General features: G+C 39.6%; 1 protein-coding gene across 18 annotated transcripts in view; it reads left to right on the forward strand.

The window, feature by feature from the left end:
• Nucleotides 1-25,019, forward strand: part of TENM2 (teneurin transmembrane protein 2) — a 753,358-nt gene that overhangs the window by 623,779 nt on the left and 104,560 nt on the right. For all 18 annotated transcript variants that reach the window (XM_028717464.2, XM_028717467.2, XM_028717466.2 and 15 more), the window contains 3 exons: nucleotides 3,512-3,707; nucleotides 7,803-7,904; nucleotides 20,641-20,835. In XM_028717464.2, the coding sequence (XP_028573297.1) occupies nucleotides 3,512-3,707; nucleotides 7,803-7,904; nucleotides 20,641-20,835 (493 nt within the window). The remainder of the gene's footprint in view (nucleotides 1-3,511; nucleotides 3,708-7,802; nucleotides 7,905-20,640; nucleotides 20,836-25,019) is intronic.

Genomic DNA, 25,019 nt, shown 5'->3' on the forward strand with positions numbered 1-25,019 from the left:
TTTTGTTTGAGTAAACTGCTCTGATGAACAACTAAACATGGAACAGAGACAACAAAATATACAAGACACTCTGCAAGCATGTTACCTTTCCCCAGGGCTCTGTTGTATACATAAATTAAACAGGCATTTTCAGTGGGTCAACTCTAAAGGCTTATCTGTTTAACAATAGTGTTTCACTTCTAGTTGTGGAATGAGACCAGGTCCCTGCAGCTACAGCCACTTCAAACCATTTTAGCTCCTCAGTGTGCTGTTCCTCTTCGATCCTACCAACTGCTGAGCCTGCCTGCTGTCTGAGATAGAATCAGTATCAGACGCAGGGGAGGCAGAAGAGTCTGCCAACACAATCCAAGCAGAGCAGCATGTTGCCAGTGAGAAATGTCAGCTTTTATTGCTACACTGTTCTGTGTTGACCCTCAGTGAGCAAACCTTCCAAAGAGCAATAAACTTTGTTTTTCCAAGGGTGTTATCCCAATCAGGATATTTTCCAAAAGGCTAATGACTGTGTCTTTAACCTCTCCTTCCTCCTCAACCTCCTCTTGACAGCTAGGTTTAAATAACATTTGTCAAAGATGCTAGACTGAGGGGCTGATAAAAAGCCTTTGTGCTTTTTATTTTTCATACCAATGTATATGTTGGATTCAACCTTTTAGTTCTACTGTGCTCTCCTAAGACATAGTTGTAACTGAAGTGATAAACCTGTGACTTGGCTGTTTCATTTCAGGCGGCAGGTGGGAATTCACATGATTGCATGCTCCTTCATAAACCATCACCACCACCAGAAATTCTGCATAGGCAGTTTCTTATGTGAATAGATTTTTTGTATGGAGGAGCACTCAATCATATAAGCTCCACCTGTGCTCTGAAGTAGTCCAGCATACACCTAGAGTTATAATTTCAGTGGTAACTAAGCTTAAGAATATTAGCAGATTTACATTTGGATCACTTAGTGAGTCATCTATTTCTATGAGCAAAGCACCAGGCACATGTTTGGCATCTGGAATAAAACCTCTGAGAACCTTTTCATTTTGTTATTGAAAGCAGTTCCACAATTCTAGAGGAGGGTGACCCTCATTTTTTGGAAAATATATATTTTACTAAATAAAGATTTAAGAATTTTTTAGCAAAACTCACTTTGCAATACAATGATTAGTTTTCATAATGGAGGCATATTAAAGGTTCAAGGCAAGCATCTTCCAAATGACTCATCCTTTTATATGAAATCTATTTGGTTTGTGCATGCCAGTATTAGGGGACACATAGTTATGGTAACTTAATATTGAGTGCATACATCTTTCTTTCAGACACATCCATCTATCTCTATCAGCAGCTAGAGAGATAAATGTGCCTGAAACAAGTTACATTTTCATTGGGAACTATTACAATATTTGATATGTTTGTGTATAAATCGTAAGACTGTATCCATAAAAGGGCTTTAAAGGCTATCAGGCTGTCATATACTCTAAAGTTCTCACACATTGATGATAAAGAAGTCTGTACCAATCTATGTGGAATTATGCCCAAGATGAGGGAACAGGTTTTGTTCAATTAAGTTCACAGCATTATACATCTCATTTAAGACATACTCCATTCCTCAAACAATTTGGGTCGGATGTTATCATCAGCCTACAATTATTGGTGACCAGATATTTCTGCTTGCTTCTAGTTTTATTAGTTTCATATTAATACAGTTTATTCAAATGAAGGTACCTTTATTTGATGTGCACTATTAGTACAGACGTGTTTCAAATGAGATCCTAAGCAACTGGTCTCCATTAGAATTCCTGTTGATGTGCCCAACTGGGTTGCAATGGGTTATATAGCTGCCTTACAGTACTCTTGATTCAGGTAGGTAGCAGTCAAAATAAATTAAAAAATTGCCCAGTAGCACCTTAGCGACCAACTAAGTTTGTTCTGGAAGGTGCTACCGGACAATTTTTTAATTTATTACAATACTCTTGTGAGCTAAATGGTTGAGGGCTAGTGTCCAGTGCTAAATTTGACCTGAGGCAATGCTATTTCTCAGCTACCCAGTTTATCAGGATATCATGCAGAATAAGCTAGTTGATACCACCACACCAGCATAGAAATGTCTCAGTGATGATGCAGGAATGCTAACCATTAGGAAAGGGGTTGAAAATAAAACTGCCAATATAATAATGGTGTTATGCAAATCTAATGTTGTGAGCTCACTTGGAAGACTGCATACAGTTCGGGTCACTGCATTTCAAAAAGGATATTGTAGAGCTAGAGAAGGTTCAGAGAATAGCAACCAAAATGTTCAAGGTGTGTGGAGTAACTCCCCTGTGATGGAAGGTTACAACATTTGTAGCTGGTGTGGAGGAAGTTGATAAGGAAAGGTTTTTCTTTCTCTCCCATAATACTTGGGAGGCATTCAAGAAAGCTGAATGTTGGAAGTCAAAATAAAGTACTTCTTCACACAGCACATAGTTAAACTATGGAATTCACTCCTGCAAGATTTCGTAATGCCCACCAACTTGGATGGCTTAAAAGAGGATTAGACAAATTCAAATAAGAATTACTCAAAGTGCACCTGTAATGAAAAGAATGGTTAGACCCACTAATTTCAATAGATCAGCTCTGAGTAATACCACCCAATAACTTCATTTCCACATTGCTCTGCATTCTGGGAGTGAGTTATAGTAGTAGAGTATCCATGATAATATAAAAGTGAAAGTATGTAGTTTATATTGTAAAAAAACAGGCCTGTAAAAGTTATTGGGATATTAAAAAATATATAACCATATAAAGCTGCCTATTTCTCCTTATTGTGTATTTATTTATTCCTGATAGCATTAGAAGTAGGTGCCAAGATTAACCATTATTACAGTGAAAATAAAGGCATGAAATACTGAACAGTATTAGTACTTTTCTGAGCACAATTAAAAATGTTAGTGTGGATCTTTAAAGCTCTTAACTGATTCGGCCCTATATACCTGAAGGAGAATCTCCACCCCCATTTTTCAGCTTGGACACAGAGGTCCAGCTTCGAGGGCCTTCTAGTGGTTCCCTCATTGAGAGGAGTTCCAGGGAACCAGGCAGAGGGCCTTCTCGGTAGTGGCATCTGCCCTGTGGAATGCCATCCATCAGATGTCAAAGTAATAAATAATTATATGATCTTGCATAGACATCTGAAAGCAGCTTTGTATCAGGAGGTTTTTAATGTGTTATATTCTATTGTGTTTTTGTATACAATCGAATCTCTGATTACGTAAACTTCGGGATGTGTGCACGGCAAACCTGGAAGTATTTTACCGAGTTTCGCCGTGTGCGCATGCGCAGAAGTGGTCCTCAGGTTGCGGAAACCTCAGGATCTGACCGGACCTCTGGAACGGATCCCATCCGCAACCAGAGGTACCACTGCATTCTGTTGGAAGCCACCCAGAATGGCTGGGGCAACCCAGACAGATGAGTGGATACAAGAAAGAAGAATAAGAATACCATCAATGTAAATTTATAATGAAATGCCTTTCCCTGATCTTCTATCCAATAGTATGATTTCATGGAGCGTTTGGATGGGAAAGAGAAATGGAGTGTGGTGGAATCTCCACGAGAGCGCCGGAGCATCCAGACTCTCGTCCAGAATGAAGCTGTATTTGTTCAGTACTTGGATGTGGGGTCCTGGCACCTTGCCTTTTACAATGATGGAAAGGATAAAGAAGTCGTGTCTTTCAATACTGTTATTTTGGGTATGTATGCCTTGGCTGTGGACTTTGCGATTGGTTGGCTGTAAGATGTGGAAGAGATGCTCAGGGTGCAATTTTAAACAAATGTACTTTATTGAACTCAGTATAGTCAGGGACTGCATAATTTTAATAAATATAAATTTAGCAATCATGCTTGAATCTAAGGGGGGAAAGACAGACCTGCCTCAGATATTACACAATGTGACAATGACCAAATAAATGATTAATGCTTTTTCTATGTGTTATAGATTACAGTGTCTGATAAGAAAAAATTATAGAACTTCATTTTTTGAGGGTTGTGATGGTGGATGTGGGAGGCTTATTGGGTTGTTCTTGTTTTATGTTGAATACTGTATGTATTTTGTATTTTTATATTGTGATTTTATCCTGTGAACTGCCCTGAGACCTGTGGGTATAGGACAGTATAAAATTTTAATTAATTAATTAATAATATATTGCACTAAGGCCCGCCTTACCTGCTGCTTGGCAGGAAGCTGTGGGTGGGGCCTAATGCAGCCAGGCAGGGCTCCTCCTCTGGTTCCAGCATGACAGTGGGAGTCACTTCCTTTTCAGTCAGCCCTACTGACCACAGGGGTTGTGAGCTTTTCAACCAATCTACATGTAAGTTGGGGGGCATGTGGTTTTGGAGCAGACCAGAGGGAAAACATCTGTCCTTCGGTCTGTTTGCACTAAGGATAGTCTTTAATATATAGTACAATATACATAATTTTAAAAACCAACAAAATTAGATGGAAATTCTCTGTATAAATTTGAGAAAATGTTGCTATCAAGAAAGATCTTTTGGGCTTTCCTGACAGTATAACTTCAAATTTTCCCAGAAACAGGAAATAGCCAAAAAGTAGGCTGTAATAACAGAATATGCATATGTGTACATGCAAACACATTTTGTTCTGTTGGCATCCGTCTGTCTCAAGAGACAATGGAGTGTGGCTCTGGGGATGAAACCAAGTTGCTGCAGACTGCTGTGGCTGCAGACATTGGTAACTCGTAACTGCTGCCTTCCACACTGTTTTTACTGCCTTAGTAAGCATCAGAATAACCTCTCTGGGACGCAAGGCTGGGCAGTGCATATAGAGGTCCTGGGCTGCCCAGGCAACAAGACCCTGCCTCTCAGCCTTGCTGATGTGGTTCAAAGGAAAGCAGAGCAATGCATTTGTCTTCACTGCAGGAGATGCCAGAAGGAGGCAAGTAAGACGCCATCCTACTGTTATGGACACCTCACTCCAGTTTGTGTAGGGTTTACTCCTTAGCCCTTTCTTCTCCCGAAGATGTCCTGCAAGGCAGTGGGTACAGATTTTTCCTCTAGGTTTCCTCCCGAAGACTTTCTCACAAATAAGTATGGCTGCAATGCAACAGAGGTTTGGTTTTCCTTCTCTTAGATGGGCTACATTCCCAGTTTGATGAGCTCCATCTGGCCCTCATTTCCCTCTACAGCACTGCCTTCTTGACTGTTGGACCCACTTTTGCTCTCGTCCACTCAATCCACTGAAGCTTGTATTTGCATGCAGGGAAAGTCCCAAACTCATGGAGGGTTTAAGACCCATTGGCTACCCTCACCTGGTTTAGCCATCCAGTCAAAGCCAGTCCTGGGGTGGGTTCGCTGTCACATGCTGACAGCTTCTAGAAGCCACAGGTGAGAGCTGAATGCAGGGTTGGGGGGTAAAGGTAGACAAACTACCCCAAAGGGAGCATGATGTGTCCCACACCAGAGGTGCTACTGCTCCGCTAAGACCCCATACACCCCATGCAAACACATAATTGAGATATATATACAGTTTACACCTTGCCACAATAGACACAGATGCCCAACATGCCAAAGATATCCTAGTAATGCATGTTCGGTAGCTTGCAACATTTTCGTCTATATAGCTTGGTCTGAAAGTGTTGCTAGAAATGAAGTACAGTTTATGAGAAAGTCGAAGGTAATAGGTGTAATAGTTAGGTAGAAGTCTTGATGGTGCAATGATAGTAATTGGCCTGAAATGTGAAGAAAAGAACAGTCTTTTATTCAGTTCAGAGGTTCTTTGACACATATCTATTATGAGAACTTTCAGCTTCGAGATAGATTGAGAGGTCTGAAATCTCGACCCAGATGAAATAGAAGAAAAAATGCCAGTGTCAACCAGATATTCTCATACTAAATACACAGACGATCTGAATATATAGGAATATTATTCAATGCATGAGAGAACAAGAAAATGTTTACAGCCAGTTTATATAATTCCTATCAAGTACTGTAAATAATGTTCAAAAATGCTGATGATTATTATTGGCAATGCCCTTTTTACTACATGGTTTATTTTTTGTCTTACTACGTGGTTTTTGGTTTACTACATGGTTTGCTTTTTGTCATTTCAATTGGTATATAATTTCAGAAGACTGAACAATAGCAGTAGTACCTTTTTTGCTCTTTATATTTTACAGAAGTATATAAATTATTTGTGTTTGTACACCCACACCCAAAAGCATAAGTTCATAAAGTACATTGCACTTTTATTCAGCCCTATTCAGTTATGATCCACACAGTTGTAACCATGTAGACAGGGAGACTCAACACTTTTGCTCTGTTGCAGACCCTGCTCCTCACACCAGCCTCAAATTAGGAAAATACTTATAGCTGGGAAGCCTGCCGTACAGATTTGGAACCCTGATAACTTATATTTAAATTATGATACAATTTTAAAATCTGACAATACTATGTCAGCAGCAAAATATTGAACTGATGATATAGTAGCTGATTTTGTATTCCATTGCCATTTTTTTGGCCGGACATTTTCTATCAGAGTACTAGGAAGCAAATTGAATTCTGGAATTTCTGTAGAGTCTCCCAACAGTACCTCCTTATGTTCCCCCCCCCTAAATATTTTCAGTACTTCTGCAAATCTTGTACCTGCTACTTTGGCTGAATAAACAGCAGCACTCACAGTCTAAATATGAAAAATACAAGGAATGACACGAAGGGTGAAATGAATAGCTTTTGAAAAAGTGAAAAGTATTGCCAGAGGCAGTAATCTAAAATATGACCTCGTATTAAGATGAGATACAAAATACTCTCAGCAATAACTCTTATGTAGTATGTAACTGCAATTCCCATTGAATTCCTTCAAATTTTTTCTGAATAGACATGATAAGATTCCATTGTAAAACGAAGGGTTGTACTTTCAGCGTTTTCTAAATGTATAACTTTTTAAATTGCAGATTTTCGCTGTTAAATTTATGCACTAATAATTTACATGTGACAGAATTATGGTTCTTGTGTTATAACTTTGAAAGTAATTGATTAATAGGGTGGGTAAAAACAAAAGTAGCTGTAAAATCAAGCTTTCAAACATGGAGGTCCTTTACATATGCTTTCCTACATTTATGCAAATGAAGAACATTTTCACATGAAATACAGCAATAATAACATAATTTCTATATTGAGATTGATGCAGTATTATGCTTGTGCTTCCAGTATCTCAAACGTAAGTATAATATGTTAAGCTGTGGAAAACAGGTTGAAAAATTGCCACATTAGCATGCTTTGTGCATGCAAAACTATTGTCAAGGTATAGCAATTATCACACACAAAAGCTACATACAGTAACAAAAACCACATCTTATATAGGAACCTGCCTTCTGACTCATAATATACGATTGCAGTCGGTTACCAAAGTTACAGTGACTCGTTCTAATCATTAGCGCAAGAGACCCCTGGCTGTGACTGTGTAATTTGGACTCATTATATGACAGAAGGGACCTCTCTGCTTCTTCTTTTCCTCATATGGAAAATAGGTCTGTTTAATGCCTACAAGTGCAATATAATAGGTTTTTTCCATGTAGCGGAAACACCAGCTTTGCCAAAGCAAAATAAAATGGAAAAAGTTTACAGAAACCACCTGTTAAACACAGTCTTTGTGATTCAAGAATCCTTACGAGATATACTTCTTAGACGTGTTAACATTTTTATCTTTCTTCAGGTAACTTCTGATTATGGAGTTCAGTTGTTGAACTTACATTGTGTGTGACCATTAAAAAATAACATCACCATAGACTAAAAAGGGAGCGGCTAACACATTAATTGCACCTGTCTTTCAGATTCTGTGCAGGACTGTCCACGTAATTGTCATGGGAATGGCGAATGTGTGTCTGGAATTTGTCACTGTTTTCCTGGCTACCATGGAGCAGATTGTGCTAAAGGTAGTGTTATATTTGTCTTCAAATATTCCTCATTATGTGTTTTATCCTGTGCTATAGGAATCATTTGTCACTGTAGTGAAAATGATTTGTGTAACATTCTACCTAAGACATATTGGAGTTCTGTTTTCCTGTAGGACTTTTGAAAGCGAGACTTAATTTCTGTGCTACGCTATACAAGAAAAAAAGAATCAAATGTAGAGTGAGTAGCAGCCCAATCCTACAAATGCATCTTTCCATCTCCATCTCACGCCCAGAAAATATTAACATTAAATTGTACAATTGATAAAGTCCGGGTTTGTTTAGATCATTGGCTCTGGCATCTCTTTTATTCTCACACTGGTGTAAAGCCTGTTGCATTTAATCCTATGTTTTTGCAGAAAGTATTTTGTAGCATGTTTTTTCAAGTGTAAGGCTTTTTTATGTTACTGCAACATTTAGGACTTAGCATAGGGCTATTATACTTGCTAATTATATTTAAGGGGTTCCTAAAGATGTTTCCTGCCAGTTAATTCCAATGGGACAAACACTAGAGTTCGGCTGTCCACATATGTAGCATATAACACACAAAGAAAGGTAAGTTGTTGTTGTTGTTGTTACTATTATTATTACTAATGCATATACAGTAGTATCTATTAATATTAATACTATTAATGTTTATATTGTAGCCTAACCATGAGATTTAGGATCCTGCCATTATATATGGCATGATCCTTCTCTATGTGGGGAGTCTTCCCATGTGATTTTGTAACCTGATTGCCCAGGGACAGGAGCAGCAGCACGTCTTTGGGTGCAGTGCTGAACGTATAGCCCCACAACCCCTTTCACTGTGCTTGCGCTCCACATATTAGTCATGCATGAAGGCTAGTATTGTGATGACATCTTCTGGCTACATGATCCCTGTTTTCTTGTAATCCCTCTTTTGTTACAATCTGTTGGATATATGCCTGACAATGTTTGCACCATCCGTCAAGCGGTGTAAAGAAGAAAGTAAAGTTGTTAGGAAATAGTAAGACAACATTTTTTTCAAACAACAATAACAGTTTGAGAAGTAAAGTGTTGATAAGTCATCTTTTAACAGAAGAAATCTAATGACTGCCCATTTTGGGGATACAGCTTAGGTTGAAAAGGTGACTATTTAAGTTGACTAGAGTGACTGGAGAGAGAGAGAGTTTTAACTCAGAATGGTATGATTTTGTCATATATGTGAAAAAGAAAACTAATGTTGTGATCCCAGTGATTAATCGTCTCAGTATGCTACTTTGTAAAACTTACAGTAGTTTATTTATGCTGTAGTAACAGTAGGAATAATAGTGACACTTGTTATCTTCATGCTGTACATTGCAAAGAATATTTGCTATGCCTGTTAATCTCTGGAAGTGAATTTTATTTATGTTTTAAGGTATGTTCTTTGTATGTCTCTACAGGCAAAGTTTATTTCATTTTTTAAAAGGCTTTTTAGCCATTACTTAGCCAGTTTAAATGCTGTAAAGAAGCAATTTTTATATGTGATTGGAGAAGTAACCACAGCAAGGAAAAATCAAGGGAACATATGTCTTGTGAAAGGGTTTCCATGAGTTATATTATTACATGATATTCACCTACTACGTACTGAGATATCCATTGTATCTGCCTTAGTTGGTTGTCATGTTTGTTTCTGCATCACTCTTAAGGAAAAACAAAAAACAAAACAACAACAACCCTGGACTCATTTTCAATAAGTTACACGTTCTCTATGGGGTCCACAGGAATTCCAAACACACTTACTAGGGAGTAAGCCCCATTGGACACAGTGGCTATTACTTCTGAGTAAAAATGTGTAGGATTGCATAGCACATGTGTTGAAAACTGAAGGCTTGCATTACTTTCGTAAATGATTAATATAAATAGGTCTGTGGCTATTGTAGCTAACTTAAAGGGCAGTATTTGATTCTGAGATATGTGATTCATAGCACTCAGAGAAATTAACAATGCAAACCTATACATGTTTATTCAGAAGTAAGACCCAATGGGACTTACACCCCAGTACATGTGCTTAAGACTATGCTGTGAGACACAACTAGCAATATCCAGTTAGTGGCATTTACACTATCATTTAAGCGGATAAGCTTAAGCGAATAAACATAAAAACCATTTGTTTACCTTAATAATTTTAATTGAATTTTTGTTACCTTTAGATAACGACTTTGTACTACCACCACCCTGCTACAATTACTCCCCCTTTCTGTCCATAAAAGTGTTTTGCTTTCTTAAGCTCAGTTTTTTGTCAGCATTTCCCACCCCTCCACCCCTGGGTGGCTTCATCATTTTACTGCTTTCACTTCGTTTATTTTTGACTGCTGGCAAAGGATGGTCCTATTTCAATAAGTATCAATATAAGGGTAGGTTGTTATTGTAGTTGTTTTTGTAAATTTCATTTATGTTTTGTTTAAAATAATTAAGCCCATTAAACACAGTGCATCCATTTTCATGTTTAAATGCTTACTGTTTGATTACCACCTCTGACAAGCTGAGTACTCATGCCATATCCACTCCCTATGTTACATGAATGCTTGTGACCTCCTGTATAGGAACTTGACAAGGTAAATTTCAAATTAGTGGGTAAGTAAGTAGATACTAACTACTGGAAATGACAACTCCTGCTGGTCCACATCTGTCACTGAAGGCCAAACAATGTTACTATTAGAAAACACAGACATTGTCTTTAATTAGACATTGGTGAAAGTATGTTGGCATTCTCCAAATATTTAGTTGCTCAGCAGCTTGTAGGCAAAGCAGGGGCTCTCACATATGCAAATAACAAAAATGTGCATTGCAGTCATGCTGTTTGGAACTTTCCTGTGAAACTATTACCTTGAGAGAAATCCAGGAGGTGTCATAATGGTAGCAGGCATACATTTCCCTTTCTTAAATAAGACTAATGAAACTTTAATCATTGTTGATCACTTCTCATGCAGTTTTAAAAAAAAAATCGAGAAAGGCTCAATATCTACAAATCTACCATCTCGTTAGGTTCCTTTTACTCGTTATCCATAGAGCATTCACAGCATTTACAAAGTCTGGGTCAGAAGGAGAAGTAATGTAATCAACAGGGGCATTAAACCATTGTTAGCAACATGGGCATAGTCAGGATTTATGTTGGGGGGGACAGGCTTCATGTTGGGGGGCAGAACCTCAGTTAAGTATTTTTTTTTTATTTACTTAATACTTAAATTTATTTTATTTATGGGGGCAGCTGCCCCCCGCCTCCCCTTTGCTAGGCCCATGGTTAGCAACATAGGGGTTTGTAAATTTGGTATGCATATTCATTGCATGGACCCATTTAATTAATAACAGTGGGGTAACTATGGGAAGGAGTTCAATGTTGCGCTCTTCTGATCATTCTGTCAGTGCAAGCTTGCTAGATGGCACAATCCTGACACACTGTTCTGGTGTTCCCTTGACCCTACAGAGTGGGTTGGTGGAGAGGAGAAGAAAGAAAGCTGGGTTGGAAAGCCGGATCATAGATTGTTAAGCGGCTTGTCCCTGTAAATACATTTTAAAATGTGATTTCTTCACAGTACTAATGGGATTTTCTGGGCCCAATACACCATATGTGATGGGCCCTCCACCCATCTGTAGGCTCCTAGTCCATGCAAGATGTCCAGCAACTAGAAAGCAGGAAAGTTCCCTACATGCACAGAGATAACTTCAGACAGTTAGTCAATATGCATTATATGATTAAATAACCCAGCCAGGAGAAGCACCCACCATTCTATGTATTCCTTATGGAACTCAGGTGGAATCATATGTTCTCCAGGAGCTTTATTTGATTCCAAGTAAAATTAATCAGTTAAAATAATATAACATTTTCACAATAAAGCAAATAATAGTATCATAAAATCAATGTAACAAAAATACCACAATTCAACTACTACGGTATAATACTATTCCATGAGCTAGATTTCACAATAAGCCTAGGTGTGAAGGTACATTTTGATTATGCATTAGAAGCTCATTATTAATGTGGTCATCTATGTCTCCAGGGGAAGGGAATTCCACACTAGTATGTGACTACTGAAAAGGCCCTCCCTTGAGTCCCACATAACAGAAGAAGAAGAAGAGTTTGGATTTGATATCCCGCCTTTCACTCCCTTTAAGAAGTCTCAAAGCGGCTAACATTCTCCTTTCCCTTCCTCCCCCACAACAAACACTCTGTGAGGTGAGTGGGGCTGAGAGACTTCAAGGAAGTGTGACTGGCCCAAGGTCACCCAGCAGCTGCATGTGGAGGAGCGGTTGTTGGTGGGACAACAAGAAGGGCTCTTCTACTGACTGTAAGGTCTGGAAAGGTTGGTTTGGGTAGAGGAGCTCCAACAGATAGTTGTGTCGCAAGTCATTCAAGACTTTCTGTCCACTGCCCTGTCTGCTTCTGTCCACTGCTAATCATATCCACGCGGTGGTGGCAGGTACAGCCCTGCACGGCTGGAGGGAGACTGTCTCGCACGGCCTCCTGATGTCACAGTCAGTTTCACCCATGGGGGTTGGCAGGATTGGCTGCCAAAAACTTCAAATTCAAATTGACCAATCATGCTCGGGGGAGGCGGGCACGGTGCTTTGGTCGCAGACCTCACAGAGCCAGTCTTCTGTCAGGTCCATCACAAAGGCATAAAAGTCAGCTGCGCTGTGGTCAGACAGCACAGACCAGAATTGGTCATGCCGCCCAACTACCCAGTATGTTCTGGCTCTGCCTGGAGGAAAGTAGGCAGAACATGTGTGTGGCCTTGTTATGAAATTACTCTGTTGCCATATTCGGGGCCAGGGCAGAATTTGCCTGCAGACAAATTGGGCTTGTCTTGGAGTTCTACCTTCCTCATAGCTACTGTCACAACTTTGCTTGAAAGAAGCATTGGATTGGATCCTTTGGTCAAAAGCTAGGGGATGGCTGGGTGCCCCACCTCTGGATCTTGGATCAAAATTCAGGGCATGCAGGTAAAGGGGTCCAGGGGTAGGGTTCTGTTAGAAATTCCAGACAGGGACTGATGGGCCATAGAACACCCCAAATGACAACCTGGTGGGATCGCCCAATTCAATCTGCATCATAGGGGGATCCTTAACCCCTGGATCAATCCTGACTGAGCTATCAGCCAGTAATCGGATTGGCTGATTCAGGATACATACCCAGTGCCTATGCCAAAACCAAATTGCCTCCGTAATCAATAAAGTTGTAGCCATTTCAATCCCATCATGGTGTCTTCCCATTTTGTTACAACTACGCTTCCAGATCCTTCCCCTCTATGAGCTCCTGCCCACTGTACAGGAGTCCTCAAATGTTTCCTTCCTGAGTCAGTATCCGAATCTAATTGCTCCACACTTCTCTAAATTTGTGACTGCATTTGGATTTCGTGTACAGTTCTGGTTGCCTCACTTCAGAAAGGTTATTTGAGAGTTAGAAAAGGACAACCAAATTGATCAAGGGATTGGGAGATTTCCTGTATATGAAAAGGTTACAGAATTTGGGACTTGTCAGTTTAAAGGTGACATGATAGAAGTGTATAAAATAGGACAGAGAAACGTTTTCCTTCCTCTTTCATAGCACTACAACTTGTGGATATCCACTAAAGATTCGGGATAGGGTGAGGGGAGTGCTTCTTCTTGCCGCTCATAGTTAAATTATGGAACTCAGTCCCATAGGAGGCAGTGATGGCCACTAGCTTGGACGATTTCAAAAGAGGAATAGACAAAATCTTGGTGGATAAGGCTATCAGTGAATACTACCATGATGGCTGTGTTCCACCTCCATGGTTGGAGGCAGTAATGCTTCTGAATACCAGTTGCTGGAAACCAAAGGAGGGAAGAGTGCTCTTGTGCTCAGGTCCTGCTTACGGGTTTCCCACAGGCATCTGGTTGGCCACTGTAAGAACACGATACCAGATTGAATGGGCCATTGGTCTGATCCACCAGGCTCTTACATTCTTATGTCTTTGCTTCTCTTTTTCATCCTTTCCAGTTGCTCATAGCTGCTGGTACTAGCAAGTCTTGAACCCAGTGATCTGCCTTCTGTTATTCTTAAGGGCTTTTTTTTACCCAAGCAGCTTAAGTGCTTATTGATTGAGAACTTTTATAACTCTCAAAATGGAGGCAGCCTCATATCTCTACAGGTATTTAAAATGAATTGAATTAATCATGAGCTTAAAAGTCTCTAGTGATCTTGGTTAACTTCTCTGGGTTTAATTAAAACATCTGTGCACTTTTAATTTATCGATTCATCCAACTCATATGTCATGTTTTTAACACACCCCAGCATGCTCTGCATCATTTTTAACCCGATTTCCACTTAACTAAAGCAATTAAATTCACCCCGGATTAATTAAAGCATCTATACTTTAGTGCTTAAGTCAGCGTGTGCTGCTTTCCCCACATGGCTTCTGAATGTCAGGAATTTGACACACCTGATGATTTTTTTGTCCTTCTATGATTCTCTTTTTTTGCCTGCTAATGTGTAGTTTGATAGCACTGGAATAAGAAATTTAAATTATTACCACAGTTCTCATTAGGAGAATGGTCATACACTTGTGTCTCTGTATCTGTTTCTCTTGCAGTTTTTAAAACCAAGAGTACTGAATGTAAAGTAATATAAAGCTTTGTAAGCCTTACCTGGTTTTCTGTTATCTATACCACAAATGGCAAATCAGTGGCCCATAGTTTTACTTACAATGAAAGAAGAAGTAAGTTGTAAGATAGAATAAAAATATATCATTAAAGGTTGCATTTCTGTTTGAGAATTTCCCAAAGTATGCCTGAGTGAGTATCATCCATAATTGGGAATCCTTTTTTGCTAGATGGTGTCAGCCTTATTTATGGTGATCAACGACTCCTGAGAAGGTCAGTTTGTGTGGTAAAAATGGTATTGTGCACCTACAATACCAATGTGACCACATTTCAAAGGCCACTTAACAATAAAACAGGATAACAGCCTCTATCCCTGTCTGAAGTCTGTTAAAAATGCAATTACTACTAGAGAAGTACTACCCTGCAGTGACTTCACACAAAAACAATACGTTTTTATATTTGTCTTTTAAATTAGTATTTAAAAATTGAAAAGCAATGTAAACTATTTTTTCATAAAATTTCAAAATTCAGGAAATAACAAACCTATATAGCTGATATTTCCAAACATTATGTAAATGGAACCCACCCTCAGAAGAAAAAGCTTTTGTAGCAGCAACCAGATCGTGATGACAAATTTTGAACCTAAGCTTCATTTGGATGGAAGCTAGACGAGCATGATTCAAGAAAACAGACAGTGTCTCCTGGTCTCAACCAATTGGACAGCCACCCACTCAAGAAACTTCTCTGCTTCTAAATTCAACATTCAGCTATGCATTGTCAACATGAATGCTTTGAACAACCAGTCATATTGGCTGCAGCTCTGCTTGGAGCTAAAGGAGTATTTTTGTCCTTGAAAGTTTAGTGTCAGCAGGGAATCTATACTTGCTGGTGCCAAACAAAACATGCAATTTAGTTAGTCTTATCTTTCCTAGATGTGGACGCGGGTGGCGCTGTGGGTAAAACCTCAGCGCCTAGGGCTTGCCGATCGCATGGTCGGCGGTTCAAATCCCCGCGGCGGGGTGAGCTCCCGTCTTTCGGTCCCAGCTCCTGCCCACCTAGCAGTTCGAAAGGACCCTTAAGTGCAAGTAGATAAATAGGTACCGCTTTATAGAGGGAAGGTAAACGGCGATCCCGTGTGCTGCGCTGGTGCAGGCTCGCCAGAGGAGCTTCGTCACGCTGGCCACGTGACCCGGACGTGTCTCCAGACAGCGCTGGCCCCCGGCCTCTTAAGTGAGATGGCCGCACAACCCTAGAGTCGGACATGACTGGCCCGTAAGGGCAGGGGTACCTTTACCTTATCTTTCCTAGATAGCAGGTATGCAGATCTTAAGGGAAGTTAGCCTGAGAATTTGGTGGTGAAAGAGAAAACTGGGATTAGGAAACACATTGAGTTAAACTAAGGAGACAGGAAGTGTTAGTATGGGGGGCTGGCCATGTGAGAACAGAAATAGAAAAAAAGAGTTGGAAAGAGTTTTTTTCTGTTGGAAATGTCCTGAATGAGGATGGGAATGAAAGAGGGAAAATAGTTGAAATGGTTTTGGGAAAATATTGAAATTCCCCTCTTTTAAAACATACATTCTGAAGACTGTGCTGGGTTTCAAGATTGAAGGGTTAAATAAGATTATATAATTCTGACAGATAAGAAAACCCAACATCTTCACTTCCTGCTCATTGCTTGGAAAGTAAAATAGATTGCCTGTTTGTGAAGCATTTTGTTCACAACTGAAGTTTTTCCCCAGGTTAGAGTAAAATTAGATATGGAATAAGTTTGTAGTTTTCAGCTTAGACCCTAGTGAACCACCATCCATCTTTCTCATTGGGGAAAACATATACAATATCACAGCAGCAGCAGTTTAATTTCTGCTAAAAAGAACATTTTGGCTTGAGTTATTACAGATGCAGAATTAATTATCCTCTTGAGGAAGGATTCTCACAGGGTCAGCTTGAAGAGCACTGGTAATAAATTGATTGCACATCTGTCTACAGCATACTTCCCAGTGGTCTGTGGAATAATGAACTTCTGTCTTAAATTGTCATTTACTTCTGAAATAATAAAAGACAGGATTTCCACCATACTGTCTAATACAGCCCAGTCCATAAAGCTTCAGCCTGCTCCTGTGAGTGCTTGTGCTGAGGGAGCAGACTGCAGGGCCCTGCACTGGGACTTGCCTTTTCTACACAGGATTAGCTCCCCCTTCTTTGCTGCAGCATAGCTCAGAATTACATATTACAGCTCTGTGTTTAAGCCGCAGTAAGGAGTCTTCACGTGACAGCTTTTGAAAACATGACAGCAGCTGCCACACAGAATGCCTTTGAGATAGGGATGTCCACTGAAATTTTAGCAGCTGTTACTGCTTTGTTTTAGGTGTGTTTTTTTAAAAAAAAAGTTTTATAGTGTAGATCATGGGTAGGCAAACTAAGGCCCAGGGGCCTTAGTGTTTTTACATGAGTTTTACATGCCTGGTGTTTTTACATGAGTAGAATGTATGCTTTTATTTAAAATGCATCTCTGGGTTATTTGTGGGGCATAGGAATTCATTCATTTCCCCCCTTCAAAATGTAGTCCGGCCCCCCACAAGGTCTGAGGGACAGTGGACCGGCCCCCTGCTGAAAAAGTTTGCTGACGCCTGGTGTAGATTATATTGTTATGGTCTTCATTGCCTTGGGCTCCTGCAGGAAGAAGGGTTGAATGAATGAATGAATGAATGAATGAATGAATGAATAAATAAATGTGGAGAACCTTTCTCATAGTGACCGTGCTAGAGTGGAGAATGTTCCAAGTGATAAGGAGGAGGAGCTACATGTTAAGTGTTAGAAAGTTCTTGTGGAACTTTCCCCACATGCATACATTTCCCATTGCTTTCATAACAGAAAGTGAAATGAACAGATAGTTGAGCCATGAATAACAGTTGGACTGCCCTGACAGAGGGAGTGAGCTGCAGAAGCACAAACCTGAGCTTTCCTGAGTGTTACTCAGGAAACATAATGACCATGACTTGGGCGGGGATCCCACCATTTTCTGCGTCATCATAATGAGAAATAAGCTGCAATTTATTGCTTTGGTCTAATTAAATAGATAAAAAAAAATCATGTTGGGCAGTGTCAGAAACGAAAATTCATGTGGTTTGTGACATAACTATGAATCAGAAGCCAGTAAATGCTTTCTACTGTGAAGCCTCTACATTTTTTCTTTGTGTACATGTATGTATGTACTGTTTTGTATGTATTGTGTTGTGTAACATCAGCATGATATTTCCTTTCTTAAAAAGAACTTTATTCAACAATCAACATAAACTTACATACCGATACACAACACACATTACATTATATACATCATTAGCCACAAATTTTACATATATCTATTTTACATTCCATTCATTTCAAAATAAATATGATGTAAACTAATTAAGTGGGCATCAATAATCTTCTTCTTAGAATCCCTTGAAAACAAATGAGTTCAGTCCGCTCCTTCTGTGAGCATAATTCCTATGCATGGAGGGATCCCCATCAAGCACACCAGGTGGTTACAAAGAATGGGACAGGACGTCTATGCATGCATTCGTTGATTGAGCTGAAAGAGGAGGGTTAGACAGGATTGAGAGATGCACTGAGACCTTCTATTCTTGGAGCAGCCTCACACAGCACTTATAAACACATCTTGACATTAATAGAAATAGCTAATACCTAAAATAGTAATAGCTTACCGTCATTATTTGATTTTTTAAAAATGACCTTTCTATAAATATATACATAACTATATAACATAAGTATAAAAAGGTAAAGGGACCCCTGACCGTTAGGTCCAGTGGCGGACGACTCTGGGGTTGCGGCGCTCATCTCGCTTTATTGGCCGAGGAAGCCGGCATACAGCTTCCGGGTCATGTGGCCAGCATGATTAAGCCCCTTCTGGCGAACCAGAGCAGCGCACGGAAACACCGTTTACCTTCCTGCCGGAGTGGTACCTATTTATCTACTTGCACTTTGACATGCTTTCAAACTGCTAGGTGGGCAGGAGCTAGGACCGAGCAACAGGAGCTCACCCCGTTGCAGGGATTCGAACTGCCGGCCTTCTGATCGGCAAGCCCTAGGCTCTGTGGTTTAGACCACAGTGCCACCCACGTCCCATAACATAAGTATACCTTCATGTTAATATACACATATTCAGGTCTTCATGCTTTTGAACGGGTAAAATGTAAGGAGTAATTGCAGTTTTCTATAACATTTCAGTTATTTGTGTTAAGGACGTTTACAATACGATACGATAATCGTTATTGTCGTTGTCCCATACAGAACAACGAAATTGAAAAATCTACATAAAACATTCAAAACCCAACAAGCCTGCTATCCCTGCTATCCCAACCTGGTTAGCCCCCTTATAACTCTGATATCCCATTTTTAAATACAATATACTCCCATAGAGACTTGTTACACTGCGTTTAAAACCAAAATTGCATTTGGGTAGAAACTGTTTCTCAGGTGGCTAGTCCTAGTCTTTATAACCCTGTACCTTCTTCCAGAAGGCAGAAGCTGAAAGAGATCATTTCCGGGGTGCGCACTATCCTGCCTGCGCTATCTCTGCAGCTTTCTTATGGCACCTGGAAGCTTAGATTTGATCCAAGGTGGGAAGAGTGCACCCAATTATTCTCTCCACAATCTTTACAACCCTGGACAGCATTGTTTTTCCCCTGACCATGCAGCTCCCAAACCACACACACAGACCATAAGTTAATACACTCTCCACAGTACAATGGTAAAATGCCATCAACAGGTCCTTTGAGCGATTGTTTTTCCAGAGGATTCACCTTAAATATAACCTCTGCTGTGCTCTCTTCACCAGGTCTTTGCTGTTTTCTCCCCAGGTTAGGTCATCTCTCAACTCCATTCCCAGAAATCGAAACACCGAGACCTGTTCCACACACTTCCCCTCAATAATAAGTGGCTGAATATTCAATTTACATTTCCTAAAGTCCACAATAATTTCTTTTGTTTTCTTTAAATTAAGGAGTAAGTTGTTTCTCCTGCACCACTCCCCCAACTGCTCAACTTCCTTCCAATAGGCCACCTCCCCCTCTCCAGCCGTGATTAAACCAACCACTGTTGTATCATCTGCAAACTTAATGATCTTATTACTGGGGTATTTGGGGGCACAGTCAGCTGTATAGAGCGTATATAAAAGCGGACTCAACATGCACCCCTGTGGCGTCCCCGTATTCATGATGAGATCCGCAGAGATGTGGGAACCCATCCTGACCCATTGGGAATGGTTTGATAGAAAATCTAATATCCACCTGCACAAACATGGTGGAAGTCCCAGGTCTAATAGTTTGGGCACGAATCGATGCGGAAGAATAGTATTAAATGCAGAACTAAAGTCTACAAATAACAGTCTCGCATAGTTCCCTTGCTTCGCCAAATGAGTCAGGACAGCATGTAAAGCCATTGCCACAGCATCTTCCCTGGATCTCACATTATAATAATACATTATTATAATGTATCTTTCATGTTATTATTTTGACTTAGAGCCCAGCTAGTCCGAAAGGTCCCTTCGTTTAGATGTTACTACCGTGTCAAACAATGTTCATCCTTAATAATACTATCTCTATTCTTGGTTTTTAAACTTGTTTATTTTATTGTGTTTTTTTAATTAAGGATGTTTTAATGCCCTATTGTATTTGATGCTGTATACCTTATTTGTCTATTGCTTTTATAGTTGTGACTATAAAATGCATGGAAATTATTTTTCTTTCATATGCAAAGATAGTGCTGTAATATTCAATATCCACAGTTGTGTGCTGCTTGATATAGAGATTTATTAAGTAATAGATTTCAGATTATAAATTGTGCAAAATGAGAAAGTGAACCTATTTATTGAAATTATATCTACTGTTGAAATAAATTGAAATTCAGACCCCAAAGTTGGGGTCTCTTTTCATCAAGTATAGGTTGTTCAGTAAAAGTTATTTGCATCTCTCATAGATCTATAGGTCCTCAAAGATCAATCAGAGCAGCATAACTTGCATTTTCCATTAAATCACAATTTGAAGTCTGTTGCTTATGACTATAGTCTTACCCATAGCCTTGTACACAGTCAGTATGTGGATATATATGCATGACATGCTGTTACCTTTTTTTCTCTAATTCAATTTTCCAGCTGCGTGCCCAGTTCTGTGCAGTGGAAATGGACAATACACCAAAGGAGCCTGTTTATGCTACAGTGGCTGGAAAGGGCCAGAGTGTGATGTACCAATAAGCCAATGTATTGATCCTTCATGCGGGGGCCACGGTTCTTGCATTGAAGGGAACTGCGTCTGCTCTGTTGGTTACAAAGGCGAAAACTGTGAGGAAGGTAAATGCTACAATACAAACTATATTTTTGCAGCTTTTGTTGAGTAAAGGGGGTGAGAGGACAAAAAGAAATGTGCCATAATGCAGTGGTTACAATAAGAATAATAGTACTGGACAAGAATCTCAGGAATTCAGTACCTCCTGTGTTATTGGCTGGTAGAACTTTTATTTATACTTCTTTTCTTCCATGTACTTAGAGTCCTAATCATTCTACCAATTGCAGAATAGTATATACCATAGGTAAATCTGAGTGATTCTTTTGTTGAAGAGTCCAGATCCATCTTTTCTTTCTTTTGAAATATGGATTATATTTATTGAACGTTTTTAAAGTGCAAAATGCAGAACAAAACAAATAAAAAAGACGGTATATAAAATGGCATAATTGGAAACCCATAAAAGCAAACACTTCAGTCATAATTAATTCAGAAAAAGAGGAACCAGATTTGAAAGACTACAGGTATCCATGTCACTTAGTGACCCCATGTAGAGTAAATTATTATTGTTACATGCAATCACGTTGAATTAAAGGAAAGTAGATGGTACACAGAAAGGACGGCAATTTAATGAATTCTAAAAAGCACTTTGTATTGAACATTTAAGTAGCTGCAGTTTTCTGCAGAAGGAGTTGGGGGCAGAGAAGAGAAGTGGAATCGAACATGACCATATATGGCCAACAATGAAGCTTTTTAATGATTTTTGTATATGGTTAATTTTTGTAAGGTGTTGCATGCCATAAATGGAGAGATTTCATTTAATACTGCTGCTTTCAGAAGCATACTCCACTTTGCCAGAAAATAAGGTGCTCCAGTCGAAGCATGCAAAGTAGCTGGTTCCATGTACAGTAGAAGATATATGCTATCAGCATCCAATGCTATGTTCCTACTAAATTATCATGTAAGGAATGCATGTGACAGTATGGAGCGTTCTCTGTTCTTGAGCATACCCGTCCTCGGGGGATGAGCATGTCAAATTTTTACCTACATATTTAGAATTCAGTGTCAGGACATACTTGTAGGCAAAGGAAGCACTCCTTTCAAGGGAAAGTAAGAGGTAATTTGAAACACCTCCAGCTTCCTTTTATATTAGCACATATTGCAGGAATAGTAGAAGCATGCTGATTTGCTTCAACCTCTTCTAAAGTCATTTGCAAAGGCAGCTTCCTTGTTTAGTGCACTTCCTTAATTGCTAAGGTAAAGTGAGTCCTGCTGTGGCAGTATGTGTGCCACATGTAGGTTCCGGATCATGGGGAGGCTTCTAAGTGCAGGAGGATACACTTAGATTCTGCTTAGAGATCTTTCCATTTGGGAAGATGATGCAGCAGGTGGGTGCACTGCGTGCAGCCCTGGCGTCATCTCCATGCATTAACTCCACACAGTTTGGAATAATGTGTGAATAAGGCTATCGAGTAAGTCTGTAGCTGAGAGCAGTTTAAGACACAAGATTGTCATGTGTCAGGTGAAAATAACCTATTGAAAAGAAAACTGAGAGCAGAGGAACACAGGGATGTACCTGCTCAACAGTACTTGCTCGAGGCATTTTGCTGCCTCATCTAGAGCCCAAATGACATGCACCCCTTGTACGGCTAGAGCCACACACATTTAAAAGTCTTGCTGCAAAATTCACACACCAATTCCTTTCCAAGTTGCTTTACCCTGCTGCACAGAAAAGCCAGCCCTGTTTCTGAAGCCTCTGATAACTGGGGGTTATGGTTGATGGATATATTTTGCATCTCCGTAAATGCATTCTGCCCCACCCTTGCTGTATACAGTAGCTGTAAAATAATAAGATTTGGGTTACCAGCCCTCTAATACTATATTTCATAGTAGGAGAAGGTTTTTGTGTGTGAGGCCTGTTCCTTATCCCTTATCCCCTCCACTCCTGAAACTCAACCCTCCCCTGATGTCTCACCTTGCCCCAAATATGCCCACTTGACCACTTTGATCTGTCTCATGTTACTTGTTTTGCAGTTGTAAAATATCAATCTTTCAGTGTAGCAGTACCTGTACTTTGGAGCTCCCTGCCTACTGATATCAGACAGGTGTCTTTGCTGTGCTTTTTTCAGCATGTTTGTTTGAGCAAATGTATCCAAACATGACTGTTGACGTGTTTGTTTGTTTTTGGTATTAATTTTAATTTTTCTGTTTTTATTTTTTAAGTGCACATATTGATAATTTTAATATTTAACCTGAACAGAACTACAAGGCTCTGTTGCAGGTTGGAGGTGTACACAGAAGCACTCCTCTTATGGAATATGCTTCCACATTTTGTTGTGGGCTTCAGATGTATGCTGCTAATGCCTTAATGGCCATTTAGTCTCCATCAGTTTTATCACATTGTGTTTCCCCATGGATAATGTACAGAGGAACTGTCTGATTGGGACATGCAATAGGGTCTGACAAATCTTGTATCAAAAATGAAAGTGGAATTACTTCAGACAGATTTGGGGCTTGGGGCTTAACTGTCCTGGTAGAATCTCTCCAAAGTGAAGCGGGGACCTTTTTGTGGTGCTTCAGAGGTTCAGATGTTTTAAAAATGCTGCAAATAGTGGATTTGCAAAAATTCAAACATTTCTTGTTAGATTTGCCATATAAATAAAATGCCATGGTTAGAGGGGGATATTCATAACTGATAGATCTAAGCTTCTAATTAGATGGCATGCTTTTACCAGAGCTCTCTACGCACTGCGCTTTGGGGAAGAGATGTTGAAACAATGTGTATCACCTTGTTCTCTTGTCTGTGCTCTTTGCTAGTTCTGCTAGTTGTGCTTGATTGAAAACTGCTGGACATGGTCTCTGTGTCTTGTTTCCACACATCCTCTCCTGTCAAATCAGTGTTGCACTTTGTTTCTGTGAGTTTTGGTGTGAACTGAGCAGAACACAAGGCTCAAGTTATTTTTTAAATCATATGTCTCTGGCTCCACTGTTCTGACATTTCCTTTACAATGTATGACGTTTTAATAATAACATTGCTGTTCATAAAATCACGAGAATTGAAGCATTTGCCTTTTAGTTATCTCACCCCCCACTTTAAAATCCACTTTAAAGGTGCACAACACTAATATCTCTGGACCTTTTGATTGTAGTTTCTTGCTTAACTCTTTCATTGCCCAAAACATGTGTGTTCATCTTTCCAAAGGTGCTACCATGCAAGCCATTTCCATCCAGTTCTGCCAATAATATAACCCTTTTGGGGGGGAGGAATTAAAGATGCTTAGCACAAAAATCTGTAAACATTTTTTAGTTTGGCAAATGTAGTTGTAGTTTGGCAGACATTATCCACTCAGAAGTGGGGGTGGGGGGGCTACTTTGCTTGCACATTTCATCCATTTCTGTCAAAAGAATTTTTCCATAATGCGGAAGGCATGAGTTTCATTTTCCAAGTCAAGATTCAAACTCCAAGCAGAATTGGACAGCACTTTGGATTGAATTTTGCTCTTGTTCAGAGCACAGAAGTGGGGGCTGGACCAAATCTTGTAAGCAGTGTGAATTCCCCTACTATCTGATCTAAAGCTTACTGAAGTGAAAGCTATTAATATTACCTAAGCCTTTAATAAAAGTGTATTATTTCTATGTCTCTCTCTCTCTTTCTCTCTCTCTCTGTGTGTGTGTGTGTGAGAGAGAGAGAGAGAGAGAGAGAGAGAGAGAGCGTGCAACAGAGGCAGAGGCAGGGGCAGTGATTGATGATCACTACATTATTGCAAAAAGTGCTTACAAATACCTGGCATTTTATGTACAGTAGCCATGCATGCATATAGTAATGCTGGCTTTCAGAATGTATGCTGCAGTTTTTTTGTATCTGACATAATTACAGGGGCTCATTCATCTACTTAAGAACTACTTACAAGATGAGTACATTTTCCTTTGAAAGAAATGCTATAATAGATTTTCAAAATTAAACCTAGGAAATGTTAATGCTGTATAACACATTAATGTTTATAGTCCATGGTCAATTATTACTGTTAATGTCTATACATGTTCATACTCATGACATTTTGTTATTCCATTTCAGCTGTCCTTTACAAGTCATAGTAGTCAGAACCTGTGTTGCCTTTCCCTCAAACTAGTTTTCTTCTCCAAGTTATCAGAGTATGGGAAAGGAATACTATCAGCTACAGGCAGATCACCTTTGTACTGCAGTTCCTTTACATTTTCCATAAACACTTGAACATTAATGAAATCCTGTTCT

Source organism: Podarcis muralis, chromosome 2, assembly GCF_964188315.1.
Source record: "Podarcis muralis chromosome 2, rPodMur119.hap1.1, whole genome shotgun sequence".
NCBI lineage: Eukaryota > Metazoa > Chordata > Lepidosauria > Squamata > Lacertidae > Podarcis > Podarcis muralis.